General features: G+C 35.9%; 1 protein-coding gene across 4 annotated transcripts; it reads left to right on the forward strand.

The window, feature by feature from the left end:
* The first annotated feature begins 3,523 nt into the window (after nt 1-3,523).
* LOC114409676 lies at nt 3,524-19,351 on the forward strand. Of its 4 annotated transcripts, none has more exons than XM_028373213.1 (10): nt 3,524-3,795; nt 5,391-5,429; nt 5,883-6,268; nt 6,461-9,054; nt 9,188-9,312; nt 9,778-11,544; nt 11,762-11,810; nt 11,897-12,144; nt 13,522-13,623; nt 18,812-19,351. In XM_028373213.1, the coding sequence occupies exons 3-10, from the start codon at nt 6,076-6,078 to the stop codon at nt 19,044-19,046; spliced, it is 5,313 nt and encodes a 1,770-aa protein (XP_028229014.1). In that variant the 5' UTR covers nt 3,524-3,795; nt 5,391-5,429; nt 5,883-6,075; the 3' UTR covers nt 19,047-19,351. The 4 variants fall into 4 exon arrangements, with proteins under 4 accessions (XP_028229014.1, XP_028229013.1, XP_028229012.1 ...); XM_028373212.1 differs by lacking the exon at nt 5,391-5,429 and adding an exon at nt 5,726-5,788; XM_028373211.1 differs by lacking the exon at nt 5,391-5,429.
* The last annotated feature ends 5,219 nt before the right edge of the window (nt 19,352-24,570 follow it).

Consider the following 24,570-nt stretch of genomic DNA (forward strand, 5'->3'; position numbering starts at 1 on the left):
TAGATGGCTATAATTAGTCATTATGTTGTCCGATTGTTTTGTGTGACAAGTGGTTTTACTGCTTAAGGGGCCACGATTGGTTCCCTAAGAATAATACATAAGCCTGAGCCTCATATTTTTTTCTTGTTTGTTTGTACGCGTTCATTGATGCATGACGCACAAGGGCTACACACACAATGCAGTGACAATAGTCAAGAGGATTGGATAGAGAGTAAGAAACTGATGGTTCTATTTATTCTGTGAGAATGTGAGGTTAGACTGAGAAAGTGGATGATGGACAGAGATACATTGGAGTATAATGGATAAAGAGGTTCGAAGAACTTGGGGGAATTAGTGAGTGGTGACTACCTAGCATTTGGTGCACTTAGTTGGCACAGGTAACTTACAGGCCTCACTTTGCTGCTCCTAACGGGTTCTGAGACTATGCTTTTTGAGTTAGGAGCTTGGGGATCAGTGTACGATGTATTTGTATGTGATGATCACTCCCGATTGTCATCCACATGATTTTTGTAAGACCATAAAGACCTAGGAGGATTGGTGGCAAAGGTTGGACCTTAATAGGTGATAAGTGTGTTAGTAATGCACTTAGGATCTCGAGATTGTTGTTTACTTAGAGAAACCACACATATTGGTTAAGTAGGTTGCATGTTGTCTTTGTTTGATTATTGTTTGTTTATGGCATTTGAGGAGTGTAGGACTCACCTTTATAATCAATAACTTTCAGCTACTGACAATGCTGAGTACACCAAGGCATTTGTAGGTTTGGTGTAACTTGCAGAGAGAGCATGTATGGTCCTACACCGTAACACGGACTAGACGTTACACTTGCCATACTTTAGTCCACTAAGTGCCAATAGATAGAACGAATGCAATGCCCTTTACCATAGACCATTTACTAATCTACTATATCCTATGGGGATTCACATCTCGCATAGAGCTTTGATACTATGAATATACTTGCTTGTATCTTGGATTGGAAAAGCCATGTCCTACTTTGGAATTCCTGTTGACTCTAAAGGAGTATGATGAGCAGGGGCCACGTTCACCGTTACAGCGTGCAACGAGGACACCCAGTGGAGGTTATAGATGATCGAGGTGACCATTTGGACATGTCGTCCGAAGAGATCGAGGAGTACTGGGAATTTTTGAGGTAGTTGGAACCAATGTTTGAGGAGGAGAATGATGATTTTTCTGAGGGCACGTCTTAGTTAGTTTAGTACTCCTAATGTGATAAGTGATCTGCTTTGATCCTAGTTTTCTTTACTATTTTGATGTATCTTGAGAGGTGTTTCTCTTAGAGGCATGCATTTTGTTGTAGTAGGGATGTAAAATGTATTTTGCTTACTATCATACCATTATATCCGTATATTTCTTCTATGACACTACTTATGTTATTTTATTTATGTATGAAAATTGAGTTACTCTATATCTGCATTAATTTTAATTTGATGCAACTATTTAGCGTTTCTGACTAACTCGTTTTGTTTTTTCTTAAAAAAATGGGATATGTTTTACTAATAATAAGTAATAGTTTTTGTTTTTTTTAAATGTGACGCGTATTTCTAAAATAAATTAAATCAAAGTGTTTTCAAGCAATATTTTCAGTCTAAAATTTGAGGTGTTGCATAAGGTTGGTGAAGAAAGGCAACATCAACAACACACTACGAGAAGTAGGCGTCCACAAAAACACATTGATGAGATCATGAAGAAGGGCATGATTGATTATTCAATGACTACTTCTCCAACAATGTAGTATACACAAATGACCAATTCCGATGAAGATTTAGAATGCGAAGGAATGTCTTTCTTTGCACTGTACAAGCCTTTGGCAATGATGATCAATATTTTCAGTCGAGTGTTAATGTAGCTATAAGGATGGGCCTTTCTCTATCGAAGAAATGCATTGCAACTATTCGCATATTGGCATATGGATCACCTACTGATAGTGTTGATGATTAGTGATAGATCCATAACATTTTAGTTATGGGGGCAAAGCTCACATATATAAATTAGTGGGGCAAAACTCATATTATAACTTATTTTTAACTAAACTTTAAATTATAAAGGTAATTTATAACTACACATACATGTTATATTAAGAAAAAGCAAAATTTTAGTGGGGGCAATTGCCCCCTTCCTCCACAAAGTAGATTCGTCCTTGTTGATGATTATGTTCGAATTGGAGAAACCATGACATTAAAATGCTTGGATAAGTTTGTAAAGGGGTGTCTATTATATATTTGGATTTGAATACTTAAGAAGACCTAACAATAATGACATTCAATACCTACTGCAAATAGGTGAGCAACATGGTGTTTTCAGGTGTGTTAGGTAGCATTGATTGTATGCATTGGGAATGGAAAAATTATCTAGTAGCACAAAAAGGTCAATTTTATCGTGGTGATGCCCCACACCACAAGACTTATGGATTTGATATGCATATTTTGGGATTTTGGGTTCAAACAATGACATCAAAATGCTCTAAGGAATCTCCTGTGTTCAATGAAATTATGAAGGGAGAAGCCTATACAGTATAATTTATAGTGAATAGAACCCAATATAACATGGGATACATCTAGTAGATGATATTTATCATAATTGGTGACACTTGTGAAGACTATTCCAAGGCTACAAGGCGATAAAATAAAATTGTTTGCTTAACATCAAGAAGAAGCAAGAAAGGATCTGGAGCACATATTTGGAGTGCTGCAATCTAGGTTCACGATTGTATGTGGCACTATGCGTGCTTCGAAGATGAACACAATCAAACATATATTATATGCATGCATATATTGCATAACAAGATTGTGAAAGATGAATGACACACTTATAATGGTAATTTTGACTACTCTTATGAACATCCCATCAATGATCTTTCAACAACTAGCATACATATTAGTTCTCATTCAACCCTTGAGAAACATACTTGCCAAGGAGAAAGGAAGTTCATGATCCAAGTTAGCATCGCCAACTTCAAACAAATCTTGTGAAACATATTTAAAAATATTTTGGATGTGATAATCAATAAAATTAATTATTTTTTTAATAATATAAACTTTTATTATTTTAATTATTATTTTCTATGTCATGTTACCTGTGTGAGATTATCTATTTTTATCATTTTAAATAAATTATAATTTAATTATTTTTTTATTTTTATTGCACCAATTTTTTTTGTAATGATAATTTAAATTATTTTTTAATTTTTTAACTTTAATTAATTTATAAATAAAATAATTATAAATTATTAATAAATATATAAGTTTTTTTTAGTAAGATCCACCGGAAGCATGCAAAGAGAGAGTTGCTCCATTATGCATCCTGTGTTGACTCATAAGAAAAGATAATTTTATTTACTAACGGTTAGGTCAGAAAACAAAGAATAACATCGGTTAAAAAGAAGGGCAAGTGCGGGCCCCACCATGCTGGTGCCACCTGTCGCCAACCAATTGGATAGCAACCCGAATTTCCATTTACCCACTTTACCCCCAACAACTCTTCCGCACCCTCTTTCCCTTTGAAACGCTTCCCGAATTGCGAGAAACGGCCCAACCAGCCTCGGATCCGAAGCACCCAGCTTCTCTCTCCGAACCTGCCCCCTCTTGTTGTTCGTTGAAAAATTTCTCTCTCACTATTTCGATCACTCTTTTTTATCTGTCCGAACAACGAAACGCACGGTCGGACGCACGCGCCCCTTCCCTCCGTGCTCGCTGCTCTTGCTGCAAAGTGCAAACCCTAAACGCTCGCGTTTCGAGGATCAGCTTCGCACTTCAATGGAGCTTTCTCAATGTCACTGTGAGTTCCGCACCCTCTTTCCATCTCTACAAACCCTAGCTCCCTCCGTTTCTCTCTCTAGAAAACGAAAAGGAAAAAAAAGATGAGGCGAATCTACGCGCGTGTGTGCAATCTCCGGAGCTCATTCAGCTGTTTTGCGCGGCGAAATCGATACGAATGCTGCTTGCTAAACGGAATTGCGCGCATGCTTCCGATCTTGCGTGTTATCGCGTGAATGCGTGTTTGGTTTGAGCTCAGCTGGTGCTGGAGCTCGTGGAGGGAATTGTGATTGAGTGTGTGTGTGTGTGTTTTGCGTCGTTCCGTTTTGGGAACAGCTGAAAATGAAAGAAGGAAAATTGAATTCGGTTTTGGTGTGACTTGTTCCTGTTTGATTATTAGATTTTAGTTTTGGCGCTTGATTCTTCTATTCTTCACTGTTTGTTTGGTTGCCGTGATTTTTTTTGGTATCCCTTGGAAGTCTATCCAGGATTAGACTCTGTTTGGATAGGGAATTATGAGGGGGGAAGAGAGTTTGAAATATTTTGTGTGATGAAGTGCTTTTTCTAATGCTTGATTTATATAGGAGTTTTGAAAATTCTATAGGATATTTATTGGGTACTTTCCCCCCCGCTCAAATTGGAGAATTTGAAACAACTAATTTAGAGGTGGAGTTTTTGATATCCCTGCTTGCCTCTCTCTCTCTCTCTCCCTCCCTCCTTCCAGACACCTACAATATTGGTAAAGCATCGAAAATGGGGTTAGAAGGTCTTTGAATACAATATTTTGGTGCAACTTCGGTCATTTGGTCTAATTGGTTGGTTAACTGTTTTCTAGTTATCCGAGAATGGCTCGGTCAGAACTTGAATGGCATGAAATGATTGTGTGGACTGATTTAAAATTGTGATTATTCTACTTGTATTGGGTTGTTGGTTTACCTTGGCTTCAAAACTAAGTCAGGAAATGTGGTCAAGTAAAGTCATGCTGATTTTTAACCTCCGTGCACCCTGTCATCATTAGTACCCTTAGATAAAATGAATTATATGAAGCCGTTTTATGTGCACACTCACACCCACACATACATATATATATGTGTGTGTATGTAAAACTAATTGGTATGCCTTTTTATTTAACATAAGTGAAAAATGATGTCTTCAGGACAGTACTCAATCTATATAACCATGAATGGTTAAGATTAAAACTTTAAGCCATGTGATTTTTTAAAGTAGTCATGTTAACAATTAATAACTTTTAATCTTGACCATTGATGTGTGGTTGGACTAGCGGAGAGAATTTTCATATTCATGTTCTGAACATATAAATTTCTATTTCATCCTTCATTTTCTTGTATTGACAATTTGAGTGGTGTAATTATATCTATTTAATTTGAGCTTAGTTGTTAAAAATAGGATACCACATAAATCAGGTTGGTATGAATGGAGATGATAGATGCGTTTGGTAAAATGTCGTTTATATGTGCAGATAATTTGTGTGCACATGCATTACAAAAGGGGAGAATTTTAACACTACTCATGATTTGAAGTTTTTGAATACTTCTTGAGGGGTGTTAACTGGTTATGAGTTTGCAATGAACTAAAGCTTTGATTTTCGATTTGCAGAATAGCTGCCTGGTAGGCCAGTAGGCTGGTACCACAAAGGTGATATATTTATCAACTGTCTTAAGGATAGTTATTTGTGGAATAGTTAAATAGTAGCAGGATGTCAGTATGAAATAACAGATTATTTTTGCATCACTAGAAGAACACCCATTTCCAAATATAGGACAGAAGCTGCAAATAGGGTGTGTAAAATAGAAACATTGATGTGTGATTCATTTTGGCAAAGCTAATTTTCCATCTTATATTGCTGGCTTGTGCAAAATTCTCTGTACTCTTTATTTTGCATTAAAGAGATTCTGGTCCAATATCATAACCCTTGTATTTTGTTATCTCAGAACAAAGTAGTAGTGTAAATGACATGATGCATCTGGTTAATAGTGCCCAAGTATGGCATTTATGTGAGTATGTGATATGTCTGTTTGTATTAAATTGTCACATCTTTTTACTATTATCTTTGTAGTTAATTTACACCATTTGGAATTTTACTTGCAGGATGTTTTAATAATTTCAAGGTTAAATGGTTGTTGCTCAGAGGTGCATTTTTGGACAGCATCATACATACCCGGAGAAACTTTTCTTGATCTTCCTGCTATGTAGTTTGTCAAAAATTTTAAACTTTTTCCTTTGATCAACTAGACCCTAATATAAATAGTTGTCTGCTGAAGATTTGTGGGCTGGATTATCTATGCCTGGAAACGAAGTAGGAGACAGGGTCCATAATTTTTTTGGTCAAGAGAACTTGTCCCAGGAACAATATCATTCTCAGGCAGTTGATGGGAACTGGCCAGGACTAAGCAACAATTTGTGGGCTGGTAGCCAGAGATCGACTGGTGTGCCTTTTATTTCCAATTTGAAGAATTTTAATCAACAACAATCAGGTAAAGTTCTACATCTACAAACTTTCATTTTTTAGTTTTAAATTTGTTGATGATATTTAATGTGCATTATCCATTTTTGTACAGTTATATTGATTTTAAATAAGTAAAATGTGGTGTTGAAATTTAACTTTGTTATGTGCTTTGAGGTTGTCTTTATTGATTACTAATCATACTACCTTTCCTGGGACAAAGATCCTGAGCAGGGACATGCAAGCTCTCCACATTTGCGACATGGATTGAACCTATCTCAGTCTAGTTTTAGGCCTGAGTCTGGCAGAAATCTGCTGCCAAACCAGCAATCAGCTGTGAATGGCTATATACAGGGACAACAGGTTTTTCAGACCAGGCAGCATGACATTTTGGGAGTGGACACAGAGTCTGATTGGGATAGTCTGTCAAGAGGAATACCAGTGCTGGAGTCACAAGGGAGTGGTCTTGAACTCTACAAGAAAAACTTGGCTAGGAATGACGCTGCTGAATCTCCAGTCAATTTTGATTTTTTTGGGGGTCAGCAGCAAATAGGTGGACAGCATGGTGGAATGCTTCAACCTTTACCTAGACAGCAGTCAGGCGTAAATGAAATGCATGTATTAAAGCAGCAAGCAGTACATAACCAGATGCAAGAACTTCAGAGGCAGCAACAATTTCATCAATTAGAAGCGAAGCAACATGATTCTATGGCTCCTACTTCCTCCATTTCAAAACAGGCAGTTGCAAGCCATTCTGCATCTCTCATCAGTGGCATTCCCATTAACGAGGCATCTAACCTTATATGGCAGCCTGAAGTTATGCCAACTAATGCTAATTGGCTCCAGCATGGTGGCTCCCCAGTTCTGCATGGGTCCTCTAATGGACTTATGTTTTCCCCTGAACAAGGACAGACATTGCACCTGATGGGTTTGGTTCCTAATCAGGGTGATCAGTCTCTTTATGGGGTTCCTATTTCTAGTTCAAGAGGCACACCTAACCTGTATAATGTTCAAGCAGATAAGCCTGCAGTGCCTCAGGTTTCTATCCCACACCAGTATTCTCTTGTTCTTGGGAACAAACCTGCTCTGCAGCACATATCAGCTGGTGATAATTCATTTTCTCCTCATCAATATGCTGCATGTCCAGACCAAGTTAACACAAATGATGGGACTTCAGTTTCAAGGCAGGATGTTCAAGGGAAAAATATGTTTGGTTCTACTGCTCACAGTATAAATAATGGACCGAATATGGAGAACTTGCAGCAAATGAATCCTGAGCAAAGAATTCTACCAATGCAAGATTTTCATGGGAGGCAAGAACTAGCTGGATCTTTAGAGATGTTGCAGGACAAGATGCTAGTGCAGGCTCCTCCTTCACAGAATGTTGCTACCTTAGATCCGACTGAAGAGAAAATTTTGTTTGGTTCAGATGACAGCCTGTGGGATGGATTTGGCAGTAATATGGGTGGTTTCAATATGCTGGATGGTACAGATAGTTTTAGTGGGATTCCATCTATTCAGAGTGGGAGTTGGAGTGCACTTATGCAGTCTGCTGTAGCAGAAACTTCTAGTAGTGACATAGGCAAACAAGAGGAGTTGAGTGGTCTAAGTTTCCGGAATATGGGACAGTCATCTGGAAATGAGCCGCCTTCAACTATTGATAGCAGCAAACAGCAATCTATTTGGACTGACAGTAACTTACAATCAGCATCCAATATAAATTCAAGACTTTTTCTTCGGCCCGATGATGGTAGTAGGCCAAATGCCTCTGAAAATTATTCCGGTGTTTCTGGGTTTCATCAGTCAGGTCCTGATACTTCGCGTGAACAGCATAACAGGTTACAGAACAATTCTCAGAGATCAATTCCACAGTTTTTAGAAAGTGGCAAATGGTTAGATTGCAGTCCTCAGCAAAAACAACTTGCAGAAGGGGGTCAAATATATGGAAATGCTGCTAACTCCTCAGGTATAGAAAAAAACCAGCAGAGCATGTTGTCAGGTAATAGTAGTGGTGATCCTTTCAATAAATCTAATGGATGGGATATTATGAAATCGCCATTTGATAGGAGTTCAAATTTGAAAACCCATGAAAGTGAAAACTCATTGCAGCCCCATCACGAGAAAGTTATGTGTGAGGAGATGGGCCAGGTTCCTGCTATGTGGGAACCTGATTCAGATACTAATTCATCTGTTGGAATGGAACATGTGAAGTCTGCAGGTAATATGCAGGTTTGTGGGGAAGATTCTGGTACGAATGGTATTGCTGCATTGCCAAATTCCGGCACTGCATGGTTCAGCCAGCAAAGCAGCAAGCAGCTCCCTAATGTTGATGTATTTAGGGATGCAGAGTCAGCAGGAAGCTATAGAAGAAATGAAGTTCCAGGAAAGTATAAGCATCATATGGAGAAGAACCCCTTAGTTTTGGAATCATCAAAGAACGGAAATGTAGAAGGTGAGATGCATGATTTGGAGAACTCTAACAAAAAGGAGAAATCTGCAGATAGTCTTGGCTGTAATCCTTCCCATCCTAGAGCTGGTGGTATGAGAGAAAATAGTAGTTTTGATGGCAATGATTTTCATAATCCAAAGTTATCTGGTCAGGGAAATCGAAGACCTCCTGTATCTCGTAAATTTCAGTATCACCCGATGGGGGATCTGGGTGTTGAAGTGGAACCTTATGGAATTGGAAACAAACATGTCATAAATTCACAGCCTATGCCCCATCAACCCTTGGGAGTATTTAAAGGTCAGGACCAAAGCTATCTTGGACAGTCAAAGTATGGTCATTCTGACAGGAATTATAATGAAATGAATAAGGTAATTTGTTCGCTACCTTGTTATATACTTTTATGCTAGTGTACCTATTATTTGTTTAAAATTTCATGTCTTGAAGAATCTAAAGTTGTTTATATCCTTTACAATGTGACCAAACAATGCTCCTGATTTTCAGGCTGACTCAAAAAGCTTAGAAAACAATGCTTTGAAAAGCATACACCCTGGTCAAATGTCAAAAAAAGTAACCTCATTTGATAGAAGTGTTGGGAATTATGCCTCACAGAAGACTACTTCACCCAGGTAGTTGAATTTGAAACATTTCTTCATGATTTAGTTTTAAACGTATAAATTTAGTGCCATCATGTGGTACTTACTGCTTAATTATTGTTGAAATAATCTGCTTCCTGCCATGAAAGGTAGCCATGACATGCATTCTTTTTACTTTTGCAAGTGGTACTTCCTGCTTAATTATTGTCGATATAATATAATCTGCTTTCTGTCATGAAAGGTAATCATGGAATGCATTCTCCTTACTTTTGCATTTGCTAAACTACTGGTCTATTGGTGCTGATACCTGCCTTACATCTTCTCTTTCTTTCCTTTTACCACTACATATGCTTGCATGACTTATGTGATGGTCGTAGGTCAACTGTTTGCTTCAATTTGTTAAAACTGTTGTCAAAATATTCTTGAGCTTGGACCAGTCAAGGGGGGTTATGGCATTGCAACAAACACAAGCCTTTCTAACTGCCATTTATCTTCCAGGGTGCCTGAAACCGAGTCTTCTGATGGATCTGTTGCACATCCTCCACAGAATCAAAGTTTTTTGTCTCAGGGCATTGGTTTACAATTGGCTCCTCCTACTCAAAGGTTTCCTGTGGTATGTTCTCATGGGTCATCAGAGACAGATCATACTACACCACATGTGTCTGAGACAAGGGATAAGGACCATACATGGTTGGGTACTAATCAGACTTTTCCATCTCGAGATCCATCTCATGGGGAGCTTAGGAGTAATATTTCTAGCACAGCAGGACAAATTTTTGATAAGGTGTCACAATACGGTGTGCTGGGAAACATTCCACAGTCTTTTACATCTGGTTTTCCTTTCTCCAGGATCCATTCTCAGAATCAGAATTTGGCAAATCTTGGTGGACAAGTAGCAAATACTCAACCTGCTAATGTAGCTTTCACTGCTTCCATGAATCAGACTGATGAATACTGTGAAAAAGCTCAAACTAGTCAACCTGAATTGGCTTCTGCTCAGGACATGTCCCAGCTGAGTGATATGGATGAAGATCGTCTGAGAGATCCTGCCATCCAAATTTTGACAGCAGAGGCTGGCACTCAGCCTTCTGTTACTTTTAGTGCATCTCCACATGGCACCCCTTCAAAAGTTGCTCACAATGTATGGACCAGTTTTTCTAGCAAGCAACATCCTAATGCTTCAAGGTTTCTATCCCAGCCCCAACAAATTAATGATTGTGAAATGATCACCAGCTCACAGAAGCCAGGTGATGAGGGTTTGGAGAAAGATGGCAATGACCATTCTGGTACTGACCCTTGTATTGCTTACTCCAATAGTTCTGTGGGAAACTCGCTTAAAGAAATTTCTGCGCAGAAGACATTGCCTGAGAGTGTTGTTGCTGCTGAACAGGCTTCATGTTCATCATACCTGAAAGAAACTGTTGGACAACATATGTTTGATGCATCTCAACCTAGCCCAACTGCTACTCCAAGAGATATTGAGGCTTTTGGCCGATCTTTAAGACCAAACATTGTTTTGAATCATAATTTCCCCTTGTTGGATCAAGTTCAATTCACAAGAAACACGGAGACTGATCCTAGTAATCGGGATGTCAAGAGATTGAAAGTTTCTGATAATATGGTGGTGGACAAACAGCTGGTAGATTCCAACCATGGGCAGCAGTTGTCATATGGATATGATAATGTGGTCAAAGATGGGTCAGGTAATAATTCCATGCCATCATCAGATCCTAATATGCTAAGCTTTTCAACAAAGCCACTTGATAGACAGGACACAAATGCATCTTCTCAAGAGAAGGTTGGTTATGGTGAAAAAATTGCTCTTAATGTTGATGATAGTAACAAAGCAACTTCTGTTAAAAGTAATTATTCTCTAGTAAATCCTCAGATGGCACCATCATGGTTTGAGCGGTATGGAACTTTTAAAAATGGTAAGATGTTGCCAATGTATAATGTACAGAAGATGACTGCTGCTAAGATTATGGACCAGCCATTCATTTTACCAAACCAATCAGATAGTTTGTGCTTTCATAATTCAGTAGAGCAAATTCAGAGTGTCAGTGATGCTCAGCTAAGTAACGCTAGCGAAAGTCCAATGTCTGCCTCTGCTGCAAGTAAGCATGTAGACCCTCAGTTATTGACACCTGCTGTTGAACCTGGCTTACTTGTTACGAGACCGAAGAAGCGAAAAAGTGCCACATCTGAACTCATACCATGGCATAAAGAACTGTTACAGGGTTCTGAAAGGCTTCGAGATATCAGGTGGTTGTGAAAAATTAGTGATTTAATGTGCTTATTTTTTGTTGTTGCTATTGTTGGTGTAGGAAAAGATCCCATGTTACCAGTTGATATTATGTTGTTTCAATTGTTTTAAAGAAAAAATGCCGTGTTTCCATAGTTTCAGTATGACTATTTTAATATTGTTTTATGTTTATCAATATTTGTTCTCCTATAACATAAATTTCTTACTATGTGGTGGCAGTGTGGCAGAATTAGACTGGGCTCGAAGTGCAAACAGACTGATCGAGAAGGTTTGTTTATTATAAAATCGGTCTACACGTGATCTGTAATTCTGTAATTAGTGAGTTCACTTTACTCTGTATAATTACAATTATAGGTTGAAGACAGTGTGGAGGTAGTTGAAGATTTGTCAGCAGTGGTGAAGTCGAAAAGAAGACTTGTCTTGACTACACAGCTTATGCAGCAACTACTTAGCCCTCCTCCAGCTGCAGTTCTTGTAGCAGATGTGAAGTTGCATCATGAGAGTGTGGTCTACTCAGTTGCAAGATTAGCATTAGGAGAAGCATGCAGTTCAATCTCATGGTCCAGATGTGATACACTTTTTCCTCCTGGCAACAAGAACCTGTAAGTACCCCCCCTCTGTATATTCTATATATGCATGTCATAGTTGTCAATAGCACTAAATAGTGGTGCTATCTGAGCAGTGGCTGGAGCATGCTACAGAAAATTGAATAGCATCACAATTTGAAGTAGCGGCAGTCGCTGCTGCGACACAGTGACTGTTGACTAAATCATGGCTGGAGTGGTCACTATTGGTTGGAGTGGGTCATGAATAACCTGTTTTAACCATGAAGCAGTGTCATATATGGCTGTTTAGGGGGTTCAAATCAGAATTTTGTGCCCTCCTTTGAATCACAACTGAAACTCTACTTTCTGTTACTTGCACACACTCTTATGAAGTAGCACCAACTGTTCTCCTTTCCATTGAACACACACCCTTCTCTAACAACATTACAAGCATTTTCTGGCCAATTGGGACAGTCTCAACCTCTCTTCTGCATCCTCCCGTTCTCCATAGTTTCCGATCATCCCTGAGACCTCAGTGGTCATTTTTTTGGTGAACCTGTCTCTGTTTCTGGCCAACCATGACCTTTGCTGCCTTGCTCTGTTCTGTCCCTGTGTAGTTCTGTTTTTTTTAATCTCTCTATAACAGATCTTTCATCTCACTGTCTTGTTCTCTCTTCTAATCTAGGCATCTCATAAAGGTTTGGTTTTTAACTTTGCCAAATTGTATCCGACCTCATTTAGTGGGACGAGGCTTTGTTGTTGTATTCTCTTAAAATTTGGGTTTGGGCCTAACTCAACCCCAAAAGCTAGCTCAAAGGGTGCGGGTTTCCCCCCACTTTATATACTTTATCTTGGCCTTATCACTAGCCGATGTGGGACTTGGGTTTTTCCTTATATATTCTTATTGGTTAGAATAATATCCATCCCGCTACCTGCTGTAGCACTTTCAGGGTCAGCCACCCCGTGCTGCTATATAGGATTGACAACTATGATGTATGTATAAGGGATCTGTGTTTACATTGGTGTAAGTCAATCACTCTAGTAACCTTTTACTTCATAATTTATCCCAAAATTTTCTGTTGGATTGGAAGTTCCTTAGAATATAGATCTTATATGTATATCATACATTAATCCAAAATTTAGCACTTCATTAATATAAATTAAAATTAATACGATATATACCTTTGAAAATATGAAAAGAAGAAATATTTATGTTCCTATTGCTCAATTTTTATAAATTTAATAATTGAGACAAACAATTAATGTAATGGATACTTATAATTCAATAGTTAGACCAATAAAATCTTATTCTAATATAAAGTCCTTGAATGAATGTGCTAATGTTAAGTTTTGTGCCATTGTAAACTGATCCCTTCTCTACATAACTTTCTGCTTCATTTAGCAATTTACATATTTTAGTGATATGTTCTGTAGGCTGTCTGAGAAGTGTAAATCATCCGACAAAATTGATCATTACATTTTGAAAGTTACGGACTTCGTTGGTAGAGCAAGGAAATTGGAAGATGATATATTGAGGTACTATCATAGCATATAGTTTTGTGCTTTATATATGTTTTTTTATTTTCTTCATTGGGTGTCTGGTCTATACAAGCAACAAATTGGATACGTGGGCTCATGTTCTGTATGCATGCAAATATGAACAGGTGCTTTGGTATTGAAATCTTGAAGGTTGTCACAGATTTGTCTTTTTGTTTCTTTTGCATGGTATTTGGAAAATTTAAGTTGTTGAAATAGGGCTTTTGTCTTGATTGGTTACTTTCTTTTTGCTTCTCTAAATGGGTCTCACATGTTCAATTGACTCAACTACTCATGAGATAGAGATACAAACTTTGCTTGTATAAGTGGCTTCCCTCGAAAATTTAGGTTAAAATTTGTGTATTATATGTTTGGATAGAATAAAAAAGTGTGTTTATAATGTGGAAGAGGGTTATGCTTTTGATGTTGCTATTATAGCTCTTTTTGGAATGCTGAACTGAAATAGATGAGATTAATGATAAAGATTAAAGAGTGTGGTAAGTGGTTGCTTGATTGCAGAATTTGCATAACCCCCTGATTAAGCAATGATAGATGCAACAAAGACATCAAATTTATATGTTTTGAGATTTAGTAGCACTTGAATGAAGATCAATGAATTGAGAATGTGAAATCCTCCATATGCATTTGTTGGAAGGTTGAATGTTATTACATGAGGAATTTTTAGGGATTACGAGAATGACTTTTCTAATAGCTTGAATGAGTTATTCAGCTGATCTAGTATTTATATACACTGTTTTGTGTTTATAAGGAGATTAATGATGATTCTAGTTCCTTAGTACATGCACGGTATATTCTAGGTACAAGAATAGTGTACCTGTATCTGAAAGGCATTTAACTACTAATTCCAACACTCGCTCAAGCTAGAGCATATAAGTCAAATGTTCCAAGCTTGGAACAAATATATTGAATTCTTGGTCCTCTTAGAGATTGTGAAATTACTAGTTAATGATTAGAGCTAAAATTTGATAGTGGCTTCTTAAGAGAGAGCTTTCTCCCAAATAAAATGATCATCAATTTATATATATGTTTAGTTCGTTCATGGAAATGGAACACTAGATTGGAAGCTATATGAAGAGTCGCTTCAGTATCACTACATAATTTCATTTGTTGAGTATCTTTGAACTTCAATTCTTTAAGTTGTTTAATCCAAATGAGTTCATGAGTCATGACACACAATAAGCTTAAGTGGACTGCTTATCAATAGGTTTGTTTCCTTTGTCCTCATTGATAAGACCTTGTCCCGGTTTATGTAGTTAATCACTATGCGTTAGCGGCAATTTGTGGGGTGCATTCGTGGATTTTAAATAGGTGTGACGCAAAACCTTGGTGTGGCGTGGGTTTTCTATTGTGGTGGGTGTGATCGCGTTTTGCGGCTAAATGGTGCTAGGGTGAATGCGTAAGCAGCTGTGATTCTGTGCTTGGGGAGAAAAATAAAAATTTCCCCCATTCATTTGCCGTTTCAATTCATTTTTGGGCTTTTTGAATTTTTTTTAAGCTTTTTCATTTATTCCCCCACCCCCCAATTAATTCTTCTGTCTTTTCCAAATTTTCCCATGTTACGTCTTTTACCAATCTAACACTATTAATCTTTTGTCTTTTCCATTTAAGTTCCCCCTTTTTTTCCTTTTGGTTTGTTGGGCTTCAATTTAAGTCAAGTTTAATCTTTTTATTTAAAGAATAGCATATAATATAATAATAAAAAATATAATATACTAAAAAATCATAAAGAAATGTAATAAACTAAATAATTACAAAAATAAACTAAATAATAATAATAATGATGAACTAAAAAAAACATTTGTAATAATAAACTAAAGAAGAAGAATAAAAATATAATAAACTAGTTAATAAAAGTATACTAAAATAGTAAACTATTTAAAGCATAACTGTAATATAATAAACTAAATAAAAATAATAAAAAAAATAAAAAAAGCATAACATATAATATAATAAATTAAAGAAAAATAGTAATAACTAATAAAAAAATTCAAAATAGTGGCCATTCCGCTTTCTGCTATCCTGCTTTAGCGGTTTTGGGGTTGGCCTCTATGTGCCGTTATCCGGGATTGACTACTTAGGTGATAGTGCCCTTTCCAATGTACCTCAGAATTCGGATCATTGCATCTCCATGGTCATTATGAGGAGATTGCATGAATTGACTCACCCAACTACAGGAGGAAATATCTTGTCTTGTAATAGTGAGGTAGATGAGCTTTCCTAACAATCTCTGATATCTTCTGAATTTGAGCCCTGGCTGGGTATTTTTAATTTGTGTGACTGTGTCCATGGAACTATCGATGGGTCTACAATCCGTCATACCAATTTCTTTAAGTATGTCTAAGTCATACTTACTCTAAGATGATAATCTCATCCTTTGATTGAGAAACTGCAAATGAGAAAAGAGATCTTGAACCTGCTCGTAATAACAAGTTGAGACTAAATAATGAAGTGTTTTATTCAATGATAATAGTTAATAATACCATATCTATATACAAAGCGAAGAGAATAAACTAACATACCCAAGTGTGCTGAGGCTCCTCGCTATGTGAAGGTATAGGGGAGGTTATTTTATGCAGCCTTACCCTTGCATATGCAAAAAGGCTGTTTCCAGATTTGAACCCATGGCCAAACCAATCACCTAGGCACAACTGTACCGCTGTGTCAGGGCTCCCCCTCCTCCTTGAAGAGAATCAATTCCATAAATTTCCGGATTTAATCTATCTAAATGGTAAGTCTATCTAAATGGAAGATATCAGAATTTACCTAATTACATAAATAGTCAATATTCCCTAATTATATCTAACAGGAACTTTGTGACGAGTTTAACTCTCTCCGTCCCTAACTATAAGACCCTTTCAATTAATTCACGCCCCTTACGAAATGTAGTTAAATTAGTTAATCACATTAAGTATGTCAATTATTTGCACTATCAATCCAAAATACCCTTTTCTTATCTCTTTATCCACTTAATTGTTTCTCATTAATGTTTGGAGAGAGAATAATTAAGAAAGGGTATGTATGAAAAAAAATAATTAATGCATCTAGAAATTAGAAAAGGATCTTATAAAAAGGGACACATAAATTTCTGAAAAGTGTCTTATAATTAGGGGTGGAGGGAGTACAAGCTAATGAATCTGTTATGGGGCTGTAATAGGTTGGCAATCCTTTTCCTTAGTGGATCTGTCCTTTGTCACCAAAGTGATTAAAATCATATTCATGCAAACCCCAATTTTGTTGTTGTAATAAAACTCTACATCATATTTGATATGTCTTATTTTATGAAATGGCAGTATTGGAAATTAGCTGTGTTGGGTCTTGGCGTTTTTTCCTTATATATACTCCTAATGGTGCTTTAGTTCTCTTTTTGAATGGTCCTTGCAATCAACAAGCTTGGCCTGAAACATTGGAAATCAACCAAGCCTTCAGTAGAAGGCCTATAGAAGTTTTCCTTGGTATATGAAGTATTCAGAGAAGCTTACAACTATTATTTTTTCTACTATAGTTCCTTTGTCTGTTTATCTCTTAAGGGCTCCCTCTCCTTGAGCTCCATCTTTTTGATAAAGTCATTTCTTCCCAGTGGCTACTCCGAAATAGTTGACTTATCATCTACTTCCTTAACTCATAAACACTTGACTTCTGTCTCCAGCTGATTTATTCCTTTAGAAAATCCCATTCAAAGTCATTCGTAATCGTGATCTTGTCTCCCCTTGTGCTTCTGAAAAAGTTCCTTTCAGTTCTAACTAGTCCAGGAATCTTAGTCTTGTAAGGTTTCCTTTGTTACCCTTGAGTTCCCAAACACTTTCTGATTTACTATTAACAGGGTAGTCGATCGTTTGCTTAAGCGGTGCAATAGCGCCATAGTGGAGTGGAGTGGCCCCTGGCTGCTACAGTAGGCTTGATTCTGTCACACCAGTGTAGTGGCTACATTTGCGGGAGGAATAGGGGTCATTGCAGCTGTGATTGCTCTGCCCCTACAGATGGGCCTGAACTTCTGAATATGCTCCAAAAAATTAAATGTTGTGGGCTTATTTTTGGGATTTCATAGGAAAAAACTCCCTTTGTTTTTCGCTTTGACATGGTGTCACTTATCTCCTTCATTCAACACTTTTTTCTCTTGCTCTTACCTGTCTCTCTGTTGCATCTTTTCTGGCCATCTCTGGTGGTGCACAGCCTGTTCTGCATATTTCTAGCTTCCATGTTGTTCAGCCCCATGTTCTGCAACTTTTGTCCTGGTTTCTTCTTATTATTATGTTCTTCCCTAGTTTGGGGTTGCAAGAGCAGGGGACACATTTCTATTTTCTGAAAGATGGTTGAGTGAGGAGGTGGCGACTGATGGGAGAAAGAGTTTGTCATTATTAATTATATATTATATTATGAAACTAAAGGGTACTCTAATCAATGTTTAAGAATATATTAATTTTTTAATAATAATTATGTATTATATAATAGAGACAAATATATAACATACATAAACAGAATGCATATGAATAGAAAAATGTAACAATTAAATAGAAATAACATAGTAATAATAAGAGATATATATAAAATATGTAGAAAGAATATAATGAATCTAGAGTGTGTGTAAAATTTTAGAATAGAGGGCATCTCACTGTAGCATCTTTGGGGGGCTCTGCACTGATTTCCACATTAGTGACTACTGTGATTAACTGATTATTAGTTGGATTGTGGAGAGATGCAAATTTTCATAGAGTATTTGGATTTTGGCTGAGGCTTGGGAAACTATTCACTATAATGTATTTTTTCATTAATATTGTGATTTTTCTGTGACACCGGTACAATTAGGCTTACAGTTTTTGCAGTAGGTTGAGCTATATAAAATTTCATGTATATTTCTCTTCATATCTAATGTCTGCTCCTTGTTACTGCATGAAATTGCTCTAAATTTCTTTAGTTGTAATCCCCTCTGCCCTTTTTCTATTTACCTATTAAGAATTTTATAGGGCTTGGAAATGGTAGTATTTGCAATATCTCAGCTCATATGTAGCACATGTGAAGAAATTGGTCTCCATGTTTCCCCTCTAATAAGTTGGTTGTCTGCTACTGCTACTATCATTATATTATATTTCATTTCGATGCTTTAATTTATCTTTACATGACAGCTACAATTTTGTTGTACTTATTTTGTCATTTCATCTTGGTGATACAGATTAAATAGTAAAGCCTCAATTTTGGACTTGAGAGTGGAATGTCAGGATTTGGAAAGATATTCTGTCATCAACCGATTTGCCAAGTTCCATGGAAGGGGACAAAATGATGGGGCAGAGGCCTCATCATCTTCTGGTGCAAATACTAATGCTCAAAAATCGTTCCCCCTAAAATATGTTACTGCAGTTCCATTGCCTAGGAATCTCCCTGACAGGGTACAATGTTTTTCACTTTGATAATTAATTAATTCATTTTTCCATCTTTTTTGATCAATTGACTCCACAACCTCCAGTTTCTGGTCCTTTTTTTTCAACTATTATTGCGTTTCATCGCCATAGAACCATACAACTGGCAATGTAGGAGAAGAATGGTACTAGATTGCCTCTCCAATCACCGGAGGATGTAGATCTTTGCAATCTATATATGTATGTATGTGTAGATCTTTTCAATCTAGTTATCTTTTACTTTTGATTTTCAGGTTCCAAGCCATTTGTATATAGCAAAAATTATATATGCAGTCTATTAAGGTTTAATCATACCATTTGGCTTGGTTTTGTCTAATTAAGCATAGGTTCCTTCACTAATCATTTTGTCTCAATATCAAATCATTTTCTGTATGCTTTCCTGTGTAGTCCTTCCCATTGCAAAACCCCTTTGGCAGGGGATGTTATGAAGCAATGCCATCAGCAAGTGTAAGGGCCTCTAAAATAGTGGACTTGGTTTACTTATGGCATTTAGCTAGTATTGATTGATAGTGGACTATATTATATACACCAATTTGTAGTTTACATAAATCTCCATGTATTACTAATTATTGTGTCTTCCGTAGTGTTGGATACAAATTGGTGTTAAATTATTAAGCTTAGTTGATGTCGTCGTACAGAAAATTGTCTTGTGGACATCTAGTCATTGGATATATCAATCAAAACCATTACTGATACTAAGGGGCGGGAATCTTTTCTCATCTTGAATGATTACCTGAAATTGCCAATGATTGATTTTCTTGCGGGAATTGTGCTTCGAAAGAATCGATGAAGCTGTACATGTGATGTTGGTTTCTTTGCAATTTACTTGATATTCGTGGGCCATGAATTGAGGACCCATTCGTTTTTAGTTTTATTTTTTAGATTTTATTGTACTTTTTGGTACCTTTAGTTAAATTATTTGGATTATGTGTAATTTAGAATTTTAAATTTGAGTCAATTAAAAAAAAGTCAATTTTTTAATATATAAAATCCTCAAATGATCGTGTTTTATACAAGTATTTTGTGGGTTATGATGGAATTAGAGGACAATGTTTTGTAAAAAATGTTTAGAAGTAAAAAAGTGAAAATTTCATAATATTCTCAAATGTAGAATATGAATTAGGATTTGAAGAGGAAAAATTGAGTTTTTCTTTAATTTTGGTAAAATTTATGTTTTAACTAGTGAGTTTGAATTTGAAGTAGAAAAAAATGTTTAAAATATTTTGATTGGTTCAATTTGAGAAGATTTTCAGTAGAATTGAGAATTTGAAGGTTTTAAGTAGAAGATAAGTGATAGAGATTAAATTTATTTCATTTTAAAATTAAAGAATTTAATTGAAGGATTAAATCTACACATAGTAAAAACTAAAGTAAAAGAAAATGTTTTCAAGTGTTATTTTTATATATTAATAATGAAATGCTTTAGGATCTTGTATTGCTTTTGGACTCCGGGAATTCAAAATAATCTTAAGATCATAATCATATTCTAAATTGCATTGGAGACGGTTATCTATATCCGGAAAGTTATGCATTTTTTTTTTATTTTCTCTCTTTGACTCTTTTTTCTTTTGTCTTTTGTCACTTACGAATCCGTGCAATGCATGGGATCCACTCCTAGTTGGTGTTTATATGGGTGAGCAAGAAATTTAGATCCGACCGTAACCGTGCTATCCGAAGTGAAAACAAGCCTTTGGGTCGAATATAAATGAGTATCGGGTTCAAAATGTAAAACAAACAGTTAAAAACGGATAAATGGGGCGGGGGCGGATGAAAGAAAAAAATTTCATTGAAACCCGCATCCGATCGAACTTCAATTCCCACTATTATATCGATTATTGAAATTTCTCTCACCTCACAATCTCACATTACATCTCACTCTCTCAGAAGTCCAAAGTTCTTATAATCAAAAGCACCCCGCCTCTTTCTCTTGCTTGCTCCCTTCTCCCTCATCCAACCCTAGATCTTCTTCATAATCATCACAGAGAGAATAAGCATGGCCGTATGCGTCCAATCAAATAACACCCCTTGCTGAAACACGTGCATAGAGAGATGGGTCTTGTGAAGCAACCATTTTTCGATTTTTTTCTCGTATATACAACATTTTTTTTTACTAAAATATATCACTCCTCCTATTATTTACACAAATATATATGTCTACCATTTGGAGTGTAAATTTGGGTTGAAAGACCCGAATTTACATTGTGATTTTGGAAAAAAATTGGTTTTTTATGTTGAGAATTCGGATCCCTCCAATCCAAATCTTCAACGTGCTTTTTTATTTATTTTTTAATTTAAAAATAACTTTTTAAAATATTTTTTAGAAATATAAATAAAGGAAATTAATAAAATTAGAGAAAATTATGATAACATTTTTTAGTTATGATAAAGGTATTTTTTAGATAAATTTGTGTGTCGTTGACAATTTTGTTTTGTTACATACATTAATTAAAAATGAAAAAATTAGTTAGTAGTATTAAAACAAATTAAAAAATACAGTGAATAGATAATTGATACATTTTTATTATATAATACAAATAAAATTAAACATTGTGGTGACTGAGATGATAGACGAGAATAACGAAACATACCAAAAATACAATTGTAACACAAATATGATGAAACTAATGATAGTCTAAAAGATGTTGTGCAGGAGAGATGTCTTCTTCCATTTGGGTTATTGGTATGCTAAAAATGACTAAAATTTCTATTGAACATAATCGTTTCCAGGATTCTACAAACACCTTTAGCATGTCTTTGTTGTTTTTCAACTTTGTTATTTCACATTTGATTAAATTTTCTGAATATTTAGCATGGTTTGGCTGTCGAAAGAGCAATCGTCTGATCACCTGTGATTCGTGAATTCCATAAGGGAAATCCCTAGAGGTGCAACTTGCTTGACTATATCCTTGAGTTTGTCCATGCTACATCCCGAAGGAATGTCAAATCCTATTGGATTTGTTCCCGTGAATGAGTAACCCAAAAACCCGTCTTGGCGTGGTATGTTCCACTTTCCATTGTAATATAACATTGCATCATGAGTAGAAGTAATAGTGGATTGAAGTAGGTTAAGTATACCATCCAGTGTTTTATTGATGAACACAGTAATTCTATAGGGCCAACACACGATTACTGCTTATTGTATATTAACATTGTGTAAACATCATTATCTTTTTTCAATATCTCTTTTTTCAATTGTAGATATTGAAAAAATATTGCTGACCTGCATCTATGAATGACTGCCGGTAGTAGATTTCATCCACTAATTGATCATTGGTAAGCTGAAGGGTGTTGTGCATTCTACTCTTGAGTGTCTCAAAAGAAAGTCATTAGGAACTCGCATTGATGTTGGAGTGAGACTTTGAAAATAAACACTATTTTGGTTGTGAGTGATTGACCCATTTGAAAAAATGAATGCTAATCTCGAGTTAGCAATAATCTGACGGGTAGTTTCTCCCAAGAATGTCATAATATTAAGATTGAATTTGATTTGTGAAGGTATGTTGTGTGAAATTGTGTGGTTGTATTGAGGGTGTTTGATGTTATTTATAGTTGTATGAATATTTTTCCCTGTTGATGTGTATTGGAATCTCATAAGGTTAGAATTGTATTCCTGTTAAAGGCTTCTCTGGAATCCAATGTTGATTTTTCCCTGGTACCTAATTCAGTAGACGCTTATTATAATTTTCAAACTAAAAGACATATTCTGAGTTGTTCATTTTATGTCAGTTTTTTTGGTGAAACATTTATTTTTTAGAGATGTGTGCAAATTGCAGAGTATTGTCAATTTCAATTATGATTTTTCCATGCTACCTGCTACAGCAGACGTCCATTATAACTGAGACTAAAAAAGAGATTCTGAGTTGTCTATTTTATGTCAATTTTGTTGGTAAAATATTTAATTTTAGAGACGTGTGAAAATTGCAGAGTGTTGTAAATTTTGAGTGTGATTTTTCCATGCTATCTGATGCAGCAGACGTCCATTATAACTTTCATACCAAAAAAGAGATTTTGAGTTGTCAATTTTATGTCAGTTTTGTTGGTGAAAATTTTATTTTTTTAAGAGACGTGTGCAAATTGCAAAGCGTTGTCAATTTCGATTGTGATTTTTCCATGGTCCCTGATGCAGTATACTCCATTATAATTTTCAGACTATAAAAGACATTCTGAGTTGTCCATTTTATGTCAATTTTTTTGGTGAAACATTTATTTTTTTAAGAGATGTGTGTAAATTGCAGAGTGTTATCAATTTCGACTGTTATGCTACCATGCCACCTGCCGCAACAGATGTCCATTATAACTTTCATACTGAAAAAGAGTATTTGAGTCGTCCATTATAACTTTTTGGTGAAGCCTTTATTTTTTTTAAGAGTCGTGTGTAAATTGCAAAGTGTTGTTAATTTCGAATGTTATCTTACCATGCCACCTGTTGCAGTAGAAGTGGATAAACTGGAAATTGTTAACATAAATTTAAACAAACAATTTATTTTATTACGTAAAGTGATCACTGAACATCGACATAAGACACCATAGGAAAACCTCAAAGTAGAAACAACTAAGACATGAATCATCCCCAAATTACCAATCTCATTTGAATATTGTTTCGTGGGATGAAGACATGTTACTTCCTTCGGACCCAGAAGAGGAGTCAGTATCACTACCATGGTTTTGACCCAACAACTCTCGTATTCATCAGATAAGTCTTCAAGATTGGAGGTTGAGTCATGTTGGTTGCTTGGTGGATTATTGTTATCACAAATTATGGTAAATAACTCCACAAATGATAGTGGTGGGTGGTTGTAAAAAATGTTGAACAGTTTTTGAACATCAACATTATCTCCCAGAATAAAAGATGTGTACATATAACATTGTCCTGACTCAAATATAGAGCATCGAAAGTGGAGATGTTGGATATGTTAGTGTGGTTCAATGTTTAGTTTTTAGTGAACAAGTTCAAGAAATTGTGTAAAGGTTATGACCTTGTTGACCATGAAAATTTTTGTATTGTTACTAACGAAGGTGGTGCCCTCATTAGTGTTGCAGATTTGGCCGTTGTAGTAAACACAAACATATGCAGTTGGGAGACACATTGTGGTAAGGGTTGAGATAAATATTTAAAGTTCTATGAATGTCTTTAGCTGTAGTGGTATTTATAGAATTTGTTTATAGTTGGGTGACTCGCTAGTGTTAACTATGCATTTAGATGAACTGATAAATGGGCACTTAAGTATTGTTTCAAGGGTCCAAATCATAGTTTTTTTTTTTATTTTGTTCTCCTAATTTGAGGTTGTTTTTCATGGAAATGGTGCACGATATATTTGTTTTTGGATTCTTTGACGTTTAAACTATGGAAAAAATGTGTCATGGATACTAGTAATGTATTGCACATAATCTAAAAAAATGCATAACATGAGCACTTAAGCATTGTTTCAAGGGTCCAAATCATAGTTTTTTTGATTTTGTTATCCTAATTTGAGGTCGTTGTCCATGGAGCTGGTCCACGATATTTTTTTTAATT

Source organism: Glycine soja, chromosome 4 (genome assembly GCF_004193775.1).
Source record: "Glycine soja cultivar W05 chromosome 4, ASM419377v2, whole genome shotgun sequence".
Taxonomy (NCBI): domain Eukaryota; kingdom Viridiplantae; phylum Streptophyta; class Magnoliopsida; order Fabales; family Fabaceae; genus Glycine; species Glycine soja.

What these genes read in the sequence shown, in the direction of transcription:
- LOC114409676 (XM_028373213.1), top strand. Translation starts at nt 6,076, where the DNA reads ATGCCTGGAAACGAAGTAGGAGACAGGGTCCATAATTTTTTTGGTCAA. An exon ending in ATTATAATGAAATGAATAAG is followed by an intron (nt 9,055 to 9,187) that starts GTAATTTGTTCG and finishes CCTGATTTTCAG; the next exon opens with GCTGACTCAAAAAGCTTAGA. An exon ending in CCTCCTGGCAACAAGAACCT is followed by an intron (nt 12,145 to 13,521) that starts GTAAGTACCCCC and finishes TATGTTCTGTAG; the next exon opens with GCTGTCTGAGAAGTGTAAAT.